The sequence below is a fragment of the Branchiostoma belcheri genome, unplaced genomic scaffold (genome assembly GCF_001625305.1).
Source record: "Branchiostoma belcheri isolate BF01 breed outbred unplaced genomic scaffold, Haploidv18h27 scaffold258, whole genome shotgun sequence".
NCBI lineage: Eukaryota > Metazoa > Chordata > Leptocardii > Amphioxiformes > Branchiostomatidae > Branchiostoma > Branchiostoma belcheri.
The window spans coordinates 7,494-25,285 of record NW_017803863.1 but is presented as its reverse complement, the minus strand read 5'-3'; the positions used below and the strand labels follow the sequence as shown (position 1 = coordinate 25,285).

The window sequence follows — 17,792 nt, the reverse complement described above, 5'->3', positions numbered from 1 at the left end:
ACACACACACACACAAATACTCCGACTGTTATGTATATGCATATACGATATATATATCTTTACATCATGCATGTGAGGATACACGATACGGGCAACCACGACAAATATACTTACTTGCTACAAATACACATACTCCGGAGTAAAAATTTTACTCCAAAACGGAGTAATAGTTACTCCGGAGTAATATCTTACTCCAAAAATACTTACTCCGGAGTAATATTTTACTCCGGAGCAACACGTTTATATCGATATATGTATATCGATAAATGTATATATGCACATACACACACACACATACCCATACATACACATACACATACACATACACACACACACACACACGCAAACATACACACACATACACACACCAGTGAAGACTTGCGCTTCTGCTGCTGCTGCTGATGTGCCATGGCTTTTCGGTCTCGTTCTTCGCTCGCTGTCGACAGACTTGGACTTGGACGCAGATTTGTCTCCGCAAGAGGGACTGGTTTCTGGCCGGTTTCTGTTGCCACTTTATACACTTTTCTGACAGACACCCACAGACCGTCCACCAATCGCCGTGAAGTACGTCACCTACTTCACATGTAAAGTACATGCAGACCAATCGACTACCCCGGATCCTCAGAACAAGTCACCAACGCTTGCCGTGCGGCCAATCAGCTACTACAGAGGTTGACGTTAACCACGCCCACGACAGGTTACCCAGGTAACCGGGTTCAAAAGTGCACACTGACCTTTATCTGACCTGTAATTTAGCTCATTAGCTACATTCCTGCATGCATCTGCATATCCTTAACATAAATCTGCATACTCGTTAACATAATGACGGTGACCTCTGACCTGCTCCGCCGTGCTCCGCCTGCTCCGCCTGAATAAATGATAGCAGCGTGTCGACTATATACTACTCACATTACACACACACAGTACAAAAAATATGACTACAAATTTACATACACGTTGAGGTTACATGTCAGACAAGGTACTTATTATAGCTATAATCATTGAAGGAACAAATTACCGGCTAAGTATTAAACTAATATTATCATTACTAAAAGGTTTGAATATAACAACTATCATGATCAGAATAAAAACCATTAAGTTGCATACATATACAATTGCTCGATCAATCTCTTCAACCGCCTCTCATCGGATATAGCCTTAACCTCATTTGGTAGTGCATTCCACAGCTTTATACATCTGTAGGTAAACATATTCTTTCCACTGTTGTTATTTGTAATGATTTGTTCAAAACAAATATGAACTTTCATGCTATTTTAGTTTTGTTTCTTTATCACAGCTTAGTGACGTTGAAGCTGGTGGAGCAACAGTCTTTCCTCGTCTGAATCTGGCTGTCCCTGCAGTCAAAGTAAGAACCACAAGGATTTTCTATCATGAAAGTTCATCTGTGTTGGTAGTTACATGTTTAAATCTAAAACTTTTGTTCCAACCCAAAAAATTCTCTCACCTAGAGCTTTCGACCAGTCACTCTGGTCTTCCTCAGTAGACTGACACTGAAGCTTGTCACGTGGCTTCTTGTGGATACTGAACAAGACTATTTCTTGAGAGGGGTGAAGGAAGCCATATACACCAGGGCCCATCAGCCTTCATTGAACCGCGACGGGGGCCGACATCGTCTACAAGATACCTTTGACCCAGTGATGACGTCACACTTCAAAGAAGCCACGTGACAAGCTTCACTGGGTCAGTCTACTGAGGAAGACCAGAGTGACTGGTCGAAAGCTCTAGAAGAGAGAATTTCTGGGTGAGAGAATTTTTTGTGTTAGACCAAATTAACAGTTTTAACTAAACACACAAGGATTTTCCTTTAGACTTCTTTCACAACAGAAGATAGTTGACAGCCTTTGCCACTGATGCCAACTAAGATTTTAGCAATGGGCAAAATATTATCTCAAGACTATTTCCTTCCCCTTTCTGTTTCAGAACAGTGCCGTGATGTTCCATGATTTAAAAAAGTCTTTAGATTTTGAGGAGGATTCACAGCATGCTGGTTGTCCTGTTCTCATGGGCTCTAAATGGAGTAAGATATCAATATTCCTGTCGCTACAATAAATGGTGTGCTGTGAATTTTATTGTTTGTTAAGCCACACCAATTTAGTTTCTTGGTTAACGGATTTTTCTAGAAAAATAAAAATAAAAACAGGCCTAGACATCCTATTATGGCCCAAAATTATATGATAGGAGCCATGAAGTGAACACACCAGGCTGGTTCAAAATTCAAACAATGAATGTTGAACTTTTAATGGAACCACTGCATTGAAAGATAACTGGAACAACTAGGAAGAAAAGGACTGTTTTCAACTGTTCAGGGCAAAATATGAGCATTTTGCAGTCGATTCTGAACCAGAATCTTTTTTTTTTTCAAATCAGAAAAAAATGAAGCGGGCGAATCCCTTAACTAAGAAATTAAATTGGTGTGGCCTTATGCAACAAATATGAAAAGTGAAAGTTTGATATAGGCACCTTATAGAAAACGACTGTCTAGTGTTCTCAGGGAGGGCTGGAGGAAAAGGGTCATGAACATTCGTGAAAACGTCACGACCAGATGATGATGGTGAACCTTGTATTAGCCTGGTAATCTACAAACACCAAAAATGCTTTTTCTTGTTTTTCCTTGTACAAAGAAAATGTATCTTGTAGCAAGAAAATTATTCCTTGAACAAGAAATTAAAGAATCCCCGTAGCAAGAAAATTCAATAAACACATGATTGTGTTTCTTGAGTTAATTTTCTAGCTGTAGCAACGATTCTGTCCACAAGAAAATATTTCTTGTAGCAGAAAAAAAATACCGTAAACTTTCTTAAAATTCTAAAAATTCTTAAGATTCTTGTTGGTGAGCATGATAGTAGAAATGTTTTATTTTCTTAAGAAAAAGAAGAATACAATTCTTTGGGTAAGAATCAACATACAAAATCTTTGTAGAATGTTTCTTGAATTTTCTTGAAAATCCCCCTGGCAAGAAAATATTTCTCAACATAAGAAAATAAGAAAAATAAGAAAAAAAATTGGTAGTGTCACAAGTACAAACTACATACCTCTAAGTGTCGACGGCGAACCGTTTCAAATGCAAATGTTTGTGCCTAAATGTCACAAGTATGACCTACACACGATTTGTTATTTTTGTTGATTTCAGTTGCGAACAAGTGGATACATGCGCACGGGAATGAGTTCAGGTGGCCATGTGGTCTCACACCGGAAGAGTGATGATCTCACACCAGCCTTGTGAAACTGATGAAAGACATAAGACAGGACATGTAATCTTTGACACAATAAAATTTTCATTCATAATTCACAATGTCTGACAGTGAATGGACACCGGCTAAACCTTTATCAACGATATCGTACGAAGCAGAATTTCTAAAATAAATTCACCCATTCACCAGTTTCCCATCCCCAGAATGCAATGCGAAAACAGGGGGCTAACCCTCATTTGCATAGGACAAGAAGGCACCGGAATGATCCTGTTGACGTTTAACAGCTTTTTAGTGTGTTTTGAGGTGTTGGGACATTTTATGCTCAACATTAATTAAATTACTATGGGTTGAATCTGAAAACAAATAGAGAATGAATTTTTTTGAATATGTGGTTTGTAACGTCATAGTGGTAACGCTATACTGATGCTGTAACGTTACAAACCACATGTTCTATGTTGAAAAGAACACAAAAACTTCATTCTCTATTTGTATCAGGTTCGGCCCATAGTAACTTAATTAATGCTGAGCATAAAATGCCCCAACACCTCAAAACACACTGAAAAACAAGCTGTTTAACGTCAACAGGATCATTCCGATGCCTTCATGTCCCATGCAAATGAGAGTTAGCCCCCTGTTTTCGCATTGCATTCTGGGGATGGGAAACTGGTGAATGGATATCACTGATTCATCGAGGATATGACTGATTCCAAAGAGGTTCTCATGAATAGGTCTATCTGTGCTTGTGTGATAACTTCTAATAACCTGGACCATCGTGGCTATATAATGAAAACTTGCATATTACTATAACTGCAACTATAAGGTCACAAATACAGATACAAAGTGCACAGCTTGCACGGCTGATGTTTATCAAAGTAACGTGAATCTTTATCCTGTACAATGTTGTTACCATTTTTTGTGACCTTCAGTGCAATATATCGAAATCAATTACTTTGTTGACTTCACATGTGTTAACATGAATAAACAAGATTTCCACCACCTCATAATTATGTTTGCTCCTAATACCTAGGACATACGAGGCAAAATATAGTCTACAAATAGACAAAAAGTAATATGATTTTAAAGTTGTGTATCCAAATGATATAATGGATTTCTGTGGGCAATGTTTAAGGTACCCCTATTCTGAATTTATTACAGGTGGTTTGATTTTAATACCAGTGTACAGGAGAAAGGTACAGTCTACTGTTATTTTGTATTTTGGGGCTGAAATGTCTTGTAAAAGACCATGACTCAGTGTATTTATTCTTCTATAAAGAGTTCTTTCAGCAGATATATGAGATTTAATAGAGATATTGATTATACAATGTAAATTGAGATATCATATCAGAAAATAGTGGTTTAAATGTTGTTTTATTGCCACTTCTGTTACTGTTTAGTACAGTACAGACAACTATCTAATAACTAAGAAATAGTTGTATTAGCAGTCCATATATAACAATGGAAAAGCATGGTATCTGAGGTCTGCATTTTGTACATATCATAGATCCTATGCCGCTTTATAGGATTTAAAACTGAAGACAATAGTAAACTTTAACATGATTATTTCCTCTATTAGACCACACCAAATTAATTTCTTGGTTAACAGATTTTTCTAGAAAAATAATGGAGCGGGCGGGCGAAAAAAAAAATAACAGGCCTAGGCATCCTATTATGGCCCAAAATGGTATGATAGTAGCCATAACGTCAACACACCAGGCTGGTTCAAAATTTAAACAATGAATTTTGAACTTTTAATGATACTATTGCATTGAAAGATCGAATAACTGTAACAACTAGGATGAAAAGGACTGTTTTCAACTGTTCAGGGCAAAGTATGAGCATTTTGCAGTTGATTCTGAATTTTTATTTTTATTTGCAAATCAGAAAAAAAAATGAAGCGGGCGAATCTGTTAACCAAGAAATTAAATTGGTGTGGCCTTACCCCCTTCTTAGGAAAATCTGCCATGAGTACGCAAAATTGCAAAGAGACTGGATGGGGACTTGCCATACTGGTACCATACGGGGATCAATGACAGATTCCCGCCACAGCTACCCTCGTTTGATCAGCCATCCGGCCAGACTGAACGACTAGACCCTTCAAGGGAGTCCAGGTTTGCTGAATCATGGATCGACAACCCATGCCAAGAAAGGGAGCCAGAACAATTAGGGCTAGATTTCATAACATAAGCCTCGGTCACAACCCACCGTGCGTGCTTTTTGTCCGTACGTTTTTTTGGGAGGCCACGTCTGCTACGGTTTTCTGAAAACGTGCGTTGTACGCTCATAGGCTGTACAGGGCACGCGCATCGCCCGTACTCGCACGCACGGGTGATGAATCCGCAGGCCGCACGCATGAAAAGTTTTACATGCACTTAAAGTTCTACGGCGTGTCTGCGTGCTCCCAAATCCGTAGGATTCCGTACGGAGGTGGTACTCACGGATCCCCTACGTTTGCCCACGTTTTTGCACGTAGACAGCACGCAGAAGCACGTACGGCGGGTTGTGACCAAGGCTTTAGAAGAGGAACTCCCCCCTCCTCCACAAGCTTAGGCATTATCTACATTACATGGCGTGACAGTCGAATAACTGCTGGATTCCATGTGCCCTTCCTTGTGATAAGTTACTTCTGTACCATCCAAAATGTAGGAAAGTTGTCCTAAAAGCAATTCTACCTATTCTTGTATAGGTCAGTCTGTTTATTTGTTTATTATGATTTTCTACAAAATGAAAGGGAGGGCAAAACAGGTGCATACGCACATTTACATACTGCCCTTCCCCATACAAAAACACATATACAATCATCAATAACAAGTAAAAAATACATCAATTTAGAAGCATAATTCAAATACATGTATATCTAATACAATGTACGTAGTTATAATATATTGTGTTGACAAAATAAGACTTAGTGTGGTCTAGAAGCAATACAAGAACTACACCCACAAGAAGTGGTCCAAGTACATGGCAGGTCAAGAAATCTGTTAGTGTTGATAATGGGATGTACATACTGCGTGATTTCTTTGGCAATGTAAGCACGTCAGCGTCCTTCAGGGCTGTGTCATAGGCCGTGTAACGGTCTCCGAGGATGATGCGGAGCGCTCTCTTCTGGCCTCTCTCCAGGCGTACAGACTGTGATGACGTCACTCCAGAGTGCCAGACAGGTGCACAATATGATACATTGTGTTATACATAAAACTTACACATTGTGACTGTATCTGCAGGGCAAGCAACAATAACAGACTCCTAAATCACTGGTTATCGTTAAAAGGCACTGAATTGCTTTGCAGCATGCGATTTCCGGATAATACAATGTATCATTGTGTTTTAGAAATAACTCGGAGTCCACGTTCAGGTGTATTTATGCTGTGACAGCTCTCAAGGGAGCACACAGACACAAAGGGGCTTTTGAATAATAAATATTTTCCATTCATAGACATGACAGGGTTTGCATGTTATATCTAGATCTGTTCAGGTCTAGGTACCAAGTAAGGCACCGTACAAGTAATAAATACGTGGCTCTTAGGTCTGGGGACCAGATAATGCACCGTACACATAATAATTGCGCGGCTCGTAAGTTTGGGGACCAGGAAAGGCACCGTATAGGTAATATATGCGCGGCTCTTGGGTCTGGAGACAAGGTAAGGTTGGGTATTGGTAAATATTTCGCTGCTCTTAGGTTTGGAGACTAGGTAAGGCACCGTACAGGTAATAATTGCACATTTTTACCTCCATGACATGTCATGGAGGTTATATTTTCAGTTGCGTTTGTCCGTCGTTCCGTCCGTCCGTCCGTCTGTCTTTCAGCAAAATAACTCAAGAAGGGCTGGATGGATTGGTTTCATACTTGGTGTGTTGGTAGGGTGTGGCAAAAACTGGAAATGATTAGATTTTGGGGCCCCTAGTGGCTTCCCTTGGTACTGCAGCGCAACTTCCGGTTTTGATATCTCGTGATCTGGACATGCTAGGGTCATGAATTTTAAATGACAGGTAGCTCTTGTCCTCAGGAAGAAGTCACGTGAGTTTGGCCCCCCTAGCAGCTTGTTCTGGAACTGCAGGATGAAAATCTTTGAAAATCTTCTAGAGAGGATAACTAAACAACCGTTTGATGGATCGTCGACATTTTTGGTGGGTATGCAAATCAGGATCTAATTTTGATTATTAATGAGGAAATTCTATAAATCTGCTGTATTCCATATTGGGGCTATGAAACACTTGTGACATATGTAATTGAGAACGACAAGATCATTGGCAAAATTGATTATGCAAATGAGGACCTAATTTGCATAATTAAGGGAAAAATTGGCCCAATTTTATTATGGTAACTGCTGGGAATTAAATACTCAGTGAAGCTGAACATCACTAAACATAATTTATTCAAATAAGTACATTATTTGCATAATTTATGAGGAAACGCTAGAATAGCCTTATTTAACTTACTTAAGTTAATCCTGTCATTGGCTGGATAATATGATCAATTGATATAATTTATGCAAATAGCCTCTTATAATTTGCATATTTGCGATGAAAAATCGGCGCGTCACAGCCATAATACGCCATAGTCACGTGATTACAGACTCTCCTCATATTACAGACCGGAAGAACAGCCATGGTCCGCCTGAAGGTCAGACAGACCTTGAAGACAGTCGTCTGTCTGGGCATCTTCGCAGGATTTATCTACATCAACTGGTTCCAACAAAAACCCCATCCCTATCAAACTTCAAACCGGAATGCTTCAGAAGGTACATGTGTTGCCTTTTTGTTAGTTAGGCCGCAGCGACTTAATTTTATAGATGATAAGATCACGTCATTCGAGGCTATGGCCTGGCTCTAGGAGGATGGCACCCAGGCTACTGAAGCTCCACGACTCAATAACTCAATGCTGATTCATAAATTCCGCAAAAAGCCAGCATGTACCGGCTTGTCGTATACGTCGCTATGTATTGTCGCGAATTCACAATACGTGCTTTGTATTCCTGTGGTTTAGTAGCATCTTTATTTTTGGCCGGATTTTCTTTTATTCGCCCGCGCGCACTAGTTTGGGGGTCTTCAGAGGATGTGATCCATAAAATTAAATCGGTGTGGCCTTAGCTGTGCGGGCTGACCCTTTTGCGGCTTGAAATGAGTGTTTGTTGTGTTTTACATTATAGATACATACGGTTAACATTCATCCCTCCATCCATAGATTCCTTCCTTCCTTCATTTATTCATTCATCCACTCATCAATTCATACATTCATCCAACAATTTATTCACCCATCAATTCATTAATTCATTCAGTCTTCAATTCATTCATCTATTCATCCATTCATTCGTAAATTCATCCATCTATGCATTCATTTATCCATAACCTCCAACGGTTTAAATCAAGGGTGAACAAATATCTGACCACACAGTCATCACTGTAACCCAAAACATGTAAGTGGCTCTCACGAGCCTTGTTTTGAGGTGAATCTGAAGTAAATAAAAAAAAAATTCATCCATCCATCCACCCATCCATCCATCTATCCATCCATCCATCCAACCATCCATCCATCCATCCATCCATTCATTCATAATGGCCATCTACCCATTTTTTTCATTCCAACATTTCATGACTAGACATGGTGAAGGTACACTCAAGTTATATCAACTTATTTTATGTCACCACCAATGCATATCTAGAAGACGAATACAGGACAAGACAATACCCAGGAAAGTCGTCTAAAGTGCCTTTCCCAAGAGCACGAGATCGGTGGCATGGCAGGACTCGAACCCGGGACCTTTTCAACATGACAGTGACTGGGTCCGTCCGTTCGAGCACCAATGAATCAGCTGTCGTCAGTCCATATCCTTACACCTACGTCATCAACAGTCCTGAGAAATGCAGCGGTGGTGACGTCATTCTCGTCGTCATGGTTACCTCGTCGCCAGGAAACCACGCCCAGCGACGCGCCATCCGGCAGACATGGGCCAACGACACTAGCATACCTGGTATCAGAACGCTATTCGCAGTGGGAACAACCGACAAGGCTACGACACAAAGAGGACTGGACCACGAAAGCCAAGTCCACCAAGACATCATCCAGGGGAACTTCATCGATTCGTATAGAAATTTGACTCTGAAGACCGTCATGTGTCTGAAGTGGGCGTCAGAATTCTGCTCCGAAACGAAGTTCTTTATGAAAGCTGACGACAACACGTTTGTGAATATCTTTACCTTACTAAGACATCTGCGGGGACTGGGTTCAAACAAGACAGAGAGATTTGTGATGGGTTGGATATACAACACCGGAGGGAAGCCGAAACGCACTCCCGGGAACAAGTGGTACCTCAGTCGGCAAGACTATCCCAGGGACACGTTTCCCAAATACCCCTGCGGATTCGCCTACATACTTTCTAACGACATGACGGGCTTGCTCTACCAGGTGTCGTTGACCTTGAAGTACCTGTTTCTCGAGGACGTGTTCCTGGGACTCTGTTTGGAGAAACTGGGCGGTGTGACCTTCGCGCACGACGAACGATTCAAGCTTTGGATGCAAGTTCCATCTTGTAGGAGCGATAAAGTACTGGCCGCTCATTGGTTCAAAAATAAAGTTTCCATGCTGGAGGCGTGGCATAGAGTCACTAGTTGCTATGCAACTCGTGTTCTAGATCGTAAATAACCGCCCTGTTTGATACAGTTAGTCCATGGGCCAGACAAGATTTTGTTACCAAATCAAGGGACAAAACGCGAATGCCTTCATGTGATAGTCCTCCCCACAAGCTTTTTGAAAATGTATGATAACCATGTTGAGTGCCCAGCTTTGACCTTGTTATCTGACCTTGAACTTTGACCCCATGGGGACCATTTCCTTTCCTACTTATAATGCAAAGGGGAGTGTCAAATTATCAAATATGGATATTTTCCAATGTTACTTAGTGGCCAGATAAAACAGGAACAAAGGATTACAAAAATGTCAATTTTGTTCCGATATGTCATTTCTAGGAGAAGTTATGAGCTTTTGAAATTCGATTTTTCGGTAAAAATTGGTAAAAAAATGGAATGTTTACTTTTCAAAACCTGTCAAATATACAGATTGCATTTTCGAGCCTGGTTCATGAATTCATCTGATTTGTTACACTTTTCCCTACATTTTAAGCTTTAAATCGTAAAAATCCATCAATCCAATCTGGAGATATGAGTATCTAAAAGTTCTATTCCCACAGGCATTCTGTGGGGAAACCGTTGCTAGGGCCGTTGCTAAGGAGGCACTGGGCTGCTTTCCCAGTAAAATGTAGTGCATATCATAAGTAAAACGTGAAGAAAACTTTTATCGGTGGAAAATTGTTCATTTTCAGGGCCTCAGAAATTCATATCATGTTTCCATGGTAACCGTTGCTAAGGAAAATACATCTCCCTAGCAACGCAGAGGATAATACCTCTATACGGTTTCATAAATGGCAATAGAGGGATACCTGTGGGGGAATGTTTGTGTCCTGACGATGTTGAGTGAAGTATCTGAGTGTAGATATGAGAGCAGCTCATTTTGTTTGCAATTTTTCGCATTATTTGGGTGTTTTTAGCTAAAAATGTAGATTTCTGACACCTGTGCCATGATAAATGAAGCACTTTTGCTGAAATTCGGTACAAACATGTAAGTTAACAATTGCCACGAATCTCTGCCTATTAAATGCTGATGACTTCGATTTTCTGAATAAAAAATGATATTTTGTTTTTTTTTCTATCCAAAAATGTACATTTTGGTTCATGTGATAATGCCTAAAGAAACAATGCTGAAATTTATTATGAGCAGTTTTATACGGTTTCATAAATGGCAATAGAGGGATACCTGTGGGGAAAACGTTTAAAGATGGAGTGTCCGATTGAATATTGATATCTTCTTGGATTTTTTATGTCTTAAGCAACCGCAAACAACGTCTAAATGACGTAAAGTAACTAGGGAAAGATGTGCCTAAATATAATACATGCAATTTTGAACGAGGTTGTGAATGTGTTTTTGAAATACCCATTGATTAGTTGTTGCATTTTGTTGCTCAGGCTTTCGGTGCGTTTGTCTGCGTGTTTTCACTTCTCCAAACAAATAAGGTCAATGGCCTAGACCAGACGTCTGTCACCATGGTAACCAGGTGCTGTAGCAGACATCCTGTGGTGTTAGATTATATTATGTAGCAAATGGGAGAAAAGAGGTGGAGAGGCTGGTCACCATAGATGTATATGAATGTGTTTTATAGATTCTTTATTGACACAACAAAAAAGTAAGGAGACTTTTGTATGGTCTTCTACAACTTAACTAAAGATCTAACAAAGCTAAATACATGTGTGGATAACGTCATCTTACGTACATGTATGATGTAACAATAAAGGTTAACTATTCTCTAACATGTGGTCTCTAAGTTCGAAACATTCTTTAATAGGAATAAACAGAGTAGTAGTTTGTTAGGCTTCAGCATGTGAAGGTAAACAAATGTTACCTTTCTAGTTTACGTACTTTATCATCTATGGCCCTGGATCTTCTCTGGTATACTATCCCTTTATTTCGGCCAATTTCTACTATTTTTCCAGCGATCCGCGGAGCCTGGTAGAGGCTAGTATATAAGTGATGTTCCCACCCCGCCGGCAGGTTGGGGCCCTCACTCTCCTGCACCGCATGTACAACCAGGATGCCCAAGCACCACTCATCAGCTTACTCCCGACCCCATTCGTACATCGTCGTGAAACCCGCCTGTCAAGATCGCAACACAGCAACGCTCTGGAACCTGTTAAGTCATCCACAACATCACACAGAAGAACATTCCTACCAGCCACAGTACAGCTCTGGAACTCCCTCCCACAGGACATTGTAGCTCTAAAGGACAGACACAAATTTAAGAGCAGTGTAAACCGTCACCTCAGTGGTATTGGACAGCGCCCTTGTGACAGCTGCTAAGCTGAGTCTGACATTGCATAGATAAAAAAAATGTGATAATATAATGTGTAATAAATGTGAAATAAGTAATCTGACCAAAATCAATTATTACATAATAATTGTATTTAAGGGGAACCTCTCAATAAATCGTTTCTGGGTTCTCCGACACATTCTAACAAAATTTACAACAATCAGGCTTTGTTTTTTTAATTGCAAATACCACTTAAACATTCCAACAAACAGCCACAAGCGCCGCAGACACAGTCGCCACAAGCGCCGCAGACACAGTCGCCACAGTCGCCACAAGCGCCACAGTCGCCACAAGCGCCACAGTCGCCACAAGCGCCACAGTCGCCACAAGCGCCACAGTCACCGCAGTCGCCACAGTCGCAGTCGCCGCAGTCGCAGTCGCCACAGTCGCCACAGTCGCCGCAGTCGCAGTCCCCACAGTTGCCACAGTCGCCGCAGTCGCAGTCCCCACAGTCGCAGTTCCCGCAGTTCTTTTTACCATCATGTGGAGGCGCGGCTGCAGTACCTAGTGCGGCCACAGGGGGCGCCACACTCTCCTCTACGATGACACCTGGCGAATTACAAGATGAATTTTCTCTTTAATTAATACACTGGGCGTTTTCTCACGTTGGTGCCCATAATTGCATTTGCGGTGAATCAAAGCTTAATTGTTTTTGTATCATCGTGTTGGATATATTGATATAATTAGCTACCGAATATCTCCAGATGACGGAAGAACAGAAAAGAAAAATAGTGACAAAAAAAACCGTTAGAAGGCTTTTTACGCTTGAACTAAGTAGTAACAAGGAGGTTTTAGGAATTTCAGGAAAACAAAGATATACTAAAGAAAACTACTACCGTTAGAAGTGACGACAGGTTGGGTGGTGACAGGAGGAGGATTGACAGGGTATGGAACCTGTCCAAAACCGACTCCGTTTGGACCCGGATATGTGTTGGCTCGTTGGATTGGATAGCCGTCATTCTGTACGGGAGACCCGGAGTTCGGAGCCTCGTGGTACGGCGGAGGCGACTCGGTTTCCATACCAGTGAGTACCCGTGACTATCTGGGAAAAACAAAATTATTTTATTGTATTATTCTTTTATTATATCTTATTTATCTTATCATCGGTATTTATCTTATAATCCGTATCAGAGATACCTGAAAATCAGATCACCTGATCTGACGTACACCCTGGAAAAATAAATAAACTTGAACTTGATTGTATTCGTTTTACTAACTTGTATTCCTTTTTGTGTTCACTTTATGCATGGTTGATTATGTTATGTCTGTACTCCTGAATCTCTCTTGTTTTCTGTACCATACATTTTCCAAAATGGTATCGTTTATGCCTACGCGGGTTGGGTATGTGTTGGGGCACATTTCATCGAATCTTTTTTTTTTCTTTTGGAACTAAAGAAGATGAGGTCGAGAAATAAAAACAGTATGCTTTCCTTCCGTGAAGGTAAACGTCACCACAACTATTGCACTTTTGCCCACGCTACCATGGTTTCTGTGGTCTGGTGACCATTTTCGCTAAGGTAAAAAAGACGCCGCCGTCCTACGTATTACGATCAATTTCGGCAGGCAAATTTATTAGGAAGGGTATTGTATTACAGGAGGGTATTGTATTACATTGGGATTTTTATGTTCGCAGCTGTTTCTCGCGTTCGGGTGGACGGATTTTTTTGGGACTCGGTCTGATTTACGTCTGATTTAACGGTCCCGGTTGTCATTCTGAGTTTCATTACGAGTTTCTTGCGGCAGATTAAATATAGAATTTCATAAGTTCGTGGGTACATGTTATGAGCTGCAGATGAAAATGTTGACCTGTGTTAACACAACCAGGAACGCTACATCTAACAATAAAATTTAACACCATCAACTATTCATAACAACATATGAAAATATACAATTAAAAGTCCGGAGGTATAAAATCTCAGATTTTTTGTTATTGTACGAGTAGTTGCTATACTTCTTGGTTTGAATTATTCAAGTTTTACTACAGAACTATAGCTTCTGAAAACGTCAGACGTTTCAGCTAGTATCCACTAGCTTTCGTCAGTGACTGAGAGACCAGAGGGGAAAGCAGGTTTATAAGTACAACCTGTTGATTGATATGCAAATAAAGTGAAGACAAATTTTTGGAAGTCGAAAAAGGAACAAAAGTCAGACAAGTCAAGACAAGATGATGCAAATTTGTCTGAAAGCTCCTGTTATACAGAACAGGAGCTTAAGTGTTGTCTGTCCTCGGGGCTGGGAGTGCCAAATCCCAAGTGCCGGAAAGATCGACTCGTAGCCCCCCTTCCCCGTTGAGGGTGGGGTTGTACATTCGTTCATATATTGCCTCTTTAACACCCCGTTCCCACCAGCGTGTTTCGCGGTCTAAGATATCCGTGGACTCGAGTTTGAAAGAGTGACCCTGGTTGTGTTGTAGGTGGTGGAAAATAGCTGAGGAGTAGCCGTTGGCACTAGGTCGGCAATGTTCTTTGTATCTTACTTTGATCGGTCGACTTGTCTCTCCGATGTAGGTGTTGTTACAATTGGGCTCCTCACATTTGAGTCTGTAAATAACATTCGCCTTGGTACCTTTGTGAGGTCGGTCCTTAGGGTGTACCAGTCTTTGTCTGAGGGTTGAGTGAGGTTTGAAGTTAGTGGCTATGTTGAAGTTTTGGAAGATCCGTCGGAGTTTCTCAGATACTCCTTGGACATACGGAATAGTGATGTTGGCCTTGTTTTTGTTGGTCAATGGTTTGCACTTCTGGGTTTTCTTAGACTGATCTGAAGGTTTGAGCGCTTTGTTGAAAGTCCAGTTTTGGTAGCCACATTTAGCCAGGGCACCTCGGAGGTGTCTATGTTCGTCCGTTTTGGCTTGGTCTGAAGTGACAATGTTGTCTGGACGATGGAAGAGAGTTTTGATCACTGCTAGTTTGTGTTCCAAAGGGTGGTGGGAATCAAAGGCCATGTACTGATCAGTGTGGGTTGGTTTCCTGTACACTTCGAAACGAAGGTTACCATCTTCCTCTACGATAGTTTTGGTGTCTAGGAAAGGGAGCATGTTGTCATGGCTTGGCTCCTGTGTGAACTTCATGTTGCCATCTATCTACATATCGAAACCAGTTGGCCGGAGGAGTGTCATTGAAAGTGCTGAGGGCTTTGTTTTCAAACTTCTCCATGTACAGGTTTACAACAATTGGTGAGACTGGTGATCCCATAGCACAGCCGTGCATTTGTTGGTAGAACTGTCCTTTGTAGGTAAAGTATGTGCATCCTAAGCAGAGTTCTAGTAGCTCACAAACTTGGTCAATGGATAGGTTGGTTCTATCTGCAAGTGTATCGTCGGCTTCCAAGGCTTCCCTGACTACTGACACTGCTTCCTTAGGTGGTATGGAGGTGAAAAGTGAGCACACGTCATACGAAGTGATGATTTCATCGTCCTCTACATGAATGTCTTTGATTTTGTTGACAAAGTCGGCACTATTCTGTACATGGTGCTGAGATTTCCCCACTAGTGGTCCCAAAATCTTGGCTAGAAAACCTGCTAACTCATAGGTGACAGAGCCTATACTGGAGACTATGGGTCGTAGAGGGACACTTTGTTTGTGGATTTTGGGAAGGCCGTAGAAAGCAGGGGGTTGTTCCGTTGTGGGATTGAGTTTTAGGTAGGTGGGGCGATCCAGAACTCCTTCAGTTTGCAATTTCTTGAGAGCTGAACTGATTTTCCCTTTAAACTTGTTGGTGGGGTCCTTTTTCAAGGGCGTGTAGGTGTCTTTGTCTCCCAATAGGTCCTGTACCTTCCTGTCGTACTGCTCCCTGTCTAAGACTACTGTGCATCTGCCCTTGTCTGCAGGAAGAATCAATATGTCTTGATTGGTGGCCAAATCTTTGAGAGCGGTTCGTTCTTCCCGTGTGATGTTACTAGCAGGGGGTTTGGAGACTTTCAGGGTGGTAGCTACTTTGGTGCGCAAGGCTTCAGCTTGTCTCTGTGGTAATCGTGCCCGACGAATTGCTGACTCGGTTTCTGTGACAATGTCAATGCTGGGAATCTTGTTGAGCGCTACTGCAAAATTTAGACCTTTAGAGAGCAGTGATTTCTCTGGTTCTGTAAGAGAACGGCTACTTAGGTTTTTTACCCACCTCTCGTCGGTTTTGGCCTGTGTAGTGGTTTTGGGTTCGGAACTGTTTGATCTCCAATTTGGGTCACCCGCAACAGGGAAGGGGGGCTACGAGTCGATCTTTCCGGCACTTGGGATTTGGCACTCCCAGCCCCGAGGACAGACAACACTTAAGCTCCTGTTCTGTACAACAGGAGCTTTCAGACTAATTTGCATCATTTCGTCTTGACTTGTCTGACTTTTGTTCCTTTTTCGACTTCCAAAAATTTGTCTTCACTTTATTTGCATATCAATCAACAGGTTGTGTATATAAACCTGCTTTCCCCTCTGGTCTCTCAGTCACTGACGAAAGCTAGTGGATACTAGCTGAAACGTCTGACGTTTTCAAAATCATATCCAGTTGCTTGAGTAACTGTTTTTTGGCCTGTCATTTATATATTGATTGGACGAATAACATACAGGAGTCCTGCAAGGAAAAAATGACCAAAAAGTGAGATTTCTTACAGTCTTCCTCCTCCGGATTCTCCTGGAGTTCTTCCAGCAGCTGCTCCTGTTTCTCCTCCAGAAGATCCAGGATGTCTCCTGTCTCTTCCACAACCTCCCTCAGCTCTTGCGCTGTATCATCCGCTGGAAGAAGCATATAGAAAGGCATAAGATATTGCTATCCATATCCTGCTAAGGCCTAGTAAAAATGATGTCTTTAGAAATTTCCTGTTTCAGTCCTGAAAAAACTAGGATCGGTAGGTAGGGATTTCCAACTTATACAATACAGATTAACAAAGTAAAACTTACATCAGGACACTTATATTCTCAATATCAATCATTATGTTGGAAAACTGATTGTACAACATTTTATCACTAGCTTGGGTGTCAGATCATGGAGCTAGAAAAGGTCAATCAGCTAAAAAACAATGTATGTCCCTTGTCCACACAAAAAAAGTCCAGGGTCGGTTGGGAAACAGGAAATAAAACATTTTTTCCCAGGCCTTACATCTGTTGGATCCATATACTATATATTAAATATACATGTATATGGGCTGCACATATATTTATAGGTATACTTATATATGGGTTGGGAGTATTTCTCACATGAACGCATTGCACCGCAGCGAAACGCACTGAATTCGCCATATGAGTTTCATGACCTGGTAAAGATATGAAATTAATGAAAAAAATACGTAACAAAAACAGCAGGACAAGGGTTCACGTGATGCATTTGCTTTGCATATGTTACCTTTGTCTAGTTTTAGAAATGCTTCACAAACCTACCAGGGGCCCTTCTCCTCCTCCTCCTCCTCCAGCTTTGGGCGTCGTCAACCAGCATCGCCACAGCAACGATCGTCACAAGCAGAGCGCAGACAAACAGTCTCATGGTGTAGCTTCAACTGGGGGGAAATAGCAACAATAGCAGGAATGAGGGAAGACTTTGGGGAATACATTAACAGAATGATGCATATATAAAGGCTTCAAACAGATTTGAAGAGGAATAGAGATCTTCCTGCAAAGAGGCAAGTGCAAAGCACCAGAGTACTAGTATCCTGATCCATAAAGCACCTTGAAGAGGTTCTCTTCGGCAG

At 41.3% G+C, this 17,792-nt stretch overlaps 2 protein-coding genes and 1 long non-coding RNA gene across 3 annotated transcripts in view; 2 read left to right on the top strand and 1 right to left on the bottom strand.

Moving 5' to 3' along the window:
• The window catches only part of LOC109471758 (prolyl 4-hydroxylase subunit alpha-3-like), an 11,690-nt gene extending 8,269 nt beyond the window's left edge, over positions 1–3,421 (top strand). Inside the window, exons 3-5 of the mRNA XM_019771114.1 lie at positions 1,298–1,366; positions 1,942–2,038; positions 3,152–3,421. Coding sequence (XP_019626673.1) covers positions 1,298–1,366; positions 1,942–2,038; positions 3,152–3,222 — 237 coding nt within the window. The 3' untranslated portion in view covers positions 3,223–3,421. The remainder of the gene's footprint in view (positions 1–1,297; positions 1,367–1,941; positions 2,039–3,151) is intronic.
• A 5,609-nt stretch (positions 3,422–9,030) lies between these two features.
• Positions 9,031–12,632, top strand: LOC109471748 (beta-1,3-galactosyltransferase 5-like). The gene is made up of 2 exons (XM_019771098.1): positions 9,031–9,736; positions 12,337–12,632. The coding sequence occupies exons 1-2, from the start codon at positions 9,100–9,102 to the stop codon at positions 12,630–12,632; spliced, it is 933 nt and encodes a 310-aa protein (XP_019626657.1). The 5' UTR covers positions 9,031–9,099.
• Positions 12,633–16,695: 4,063 nt separating this feature from the next.
• The window catches only part of LOC109471753, a 1,945-nt gene continuing 848 nt past the window's right edge, over positions 16,696–17,792 (bottom strand). Inside the window, exons 2-3 of the long non-coding RNA XR_002140325.1 lie at positions 17,485–17,600; positions 16,696–16,842 (exon numbers count right to left, since the gene is read on the bottom strand). This is a non-coding gene — a long non-coding RNA (uncharacterized LOC109471753). The remainder of the gene's footprint in view (positions 16,843–17,484; positions 17,601–17,792) is intronic.

Excerpts from the sequence above, each read along its gene's own strand:
- LOC109471748 (XM_019771098.1), top strand. The coding sequence starts at position 9,100 with ATGGTTACCTCGTCGCCAGGAAACCACGCCCAGCGACGCGCCATCCGG. Across the intron at positions 9,737-12,336 it reads TTGGATGCAAGTTCCATCTT|CCACAAGCGCCGCAGACACA; the intron begins GTAGGAGCGATA and ends TCCAACAAACAG.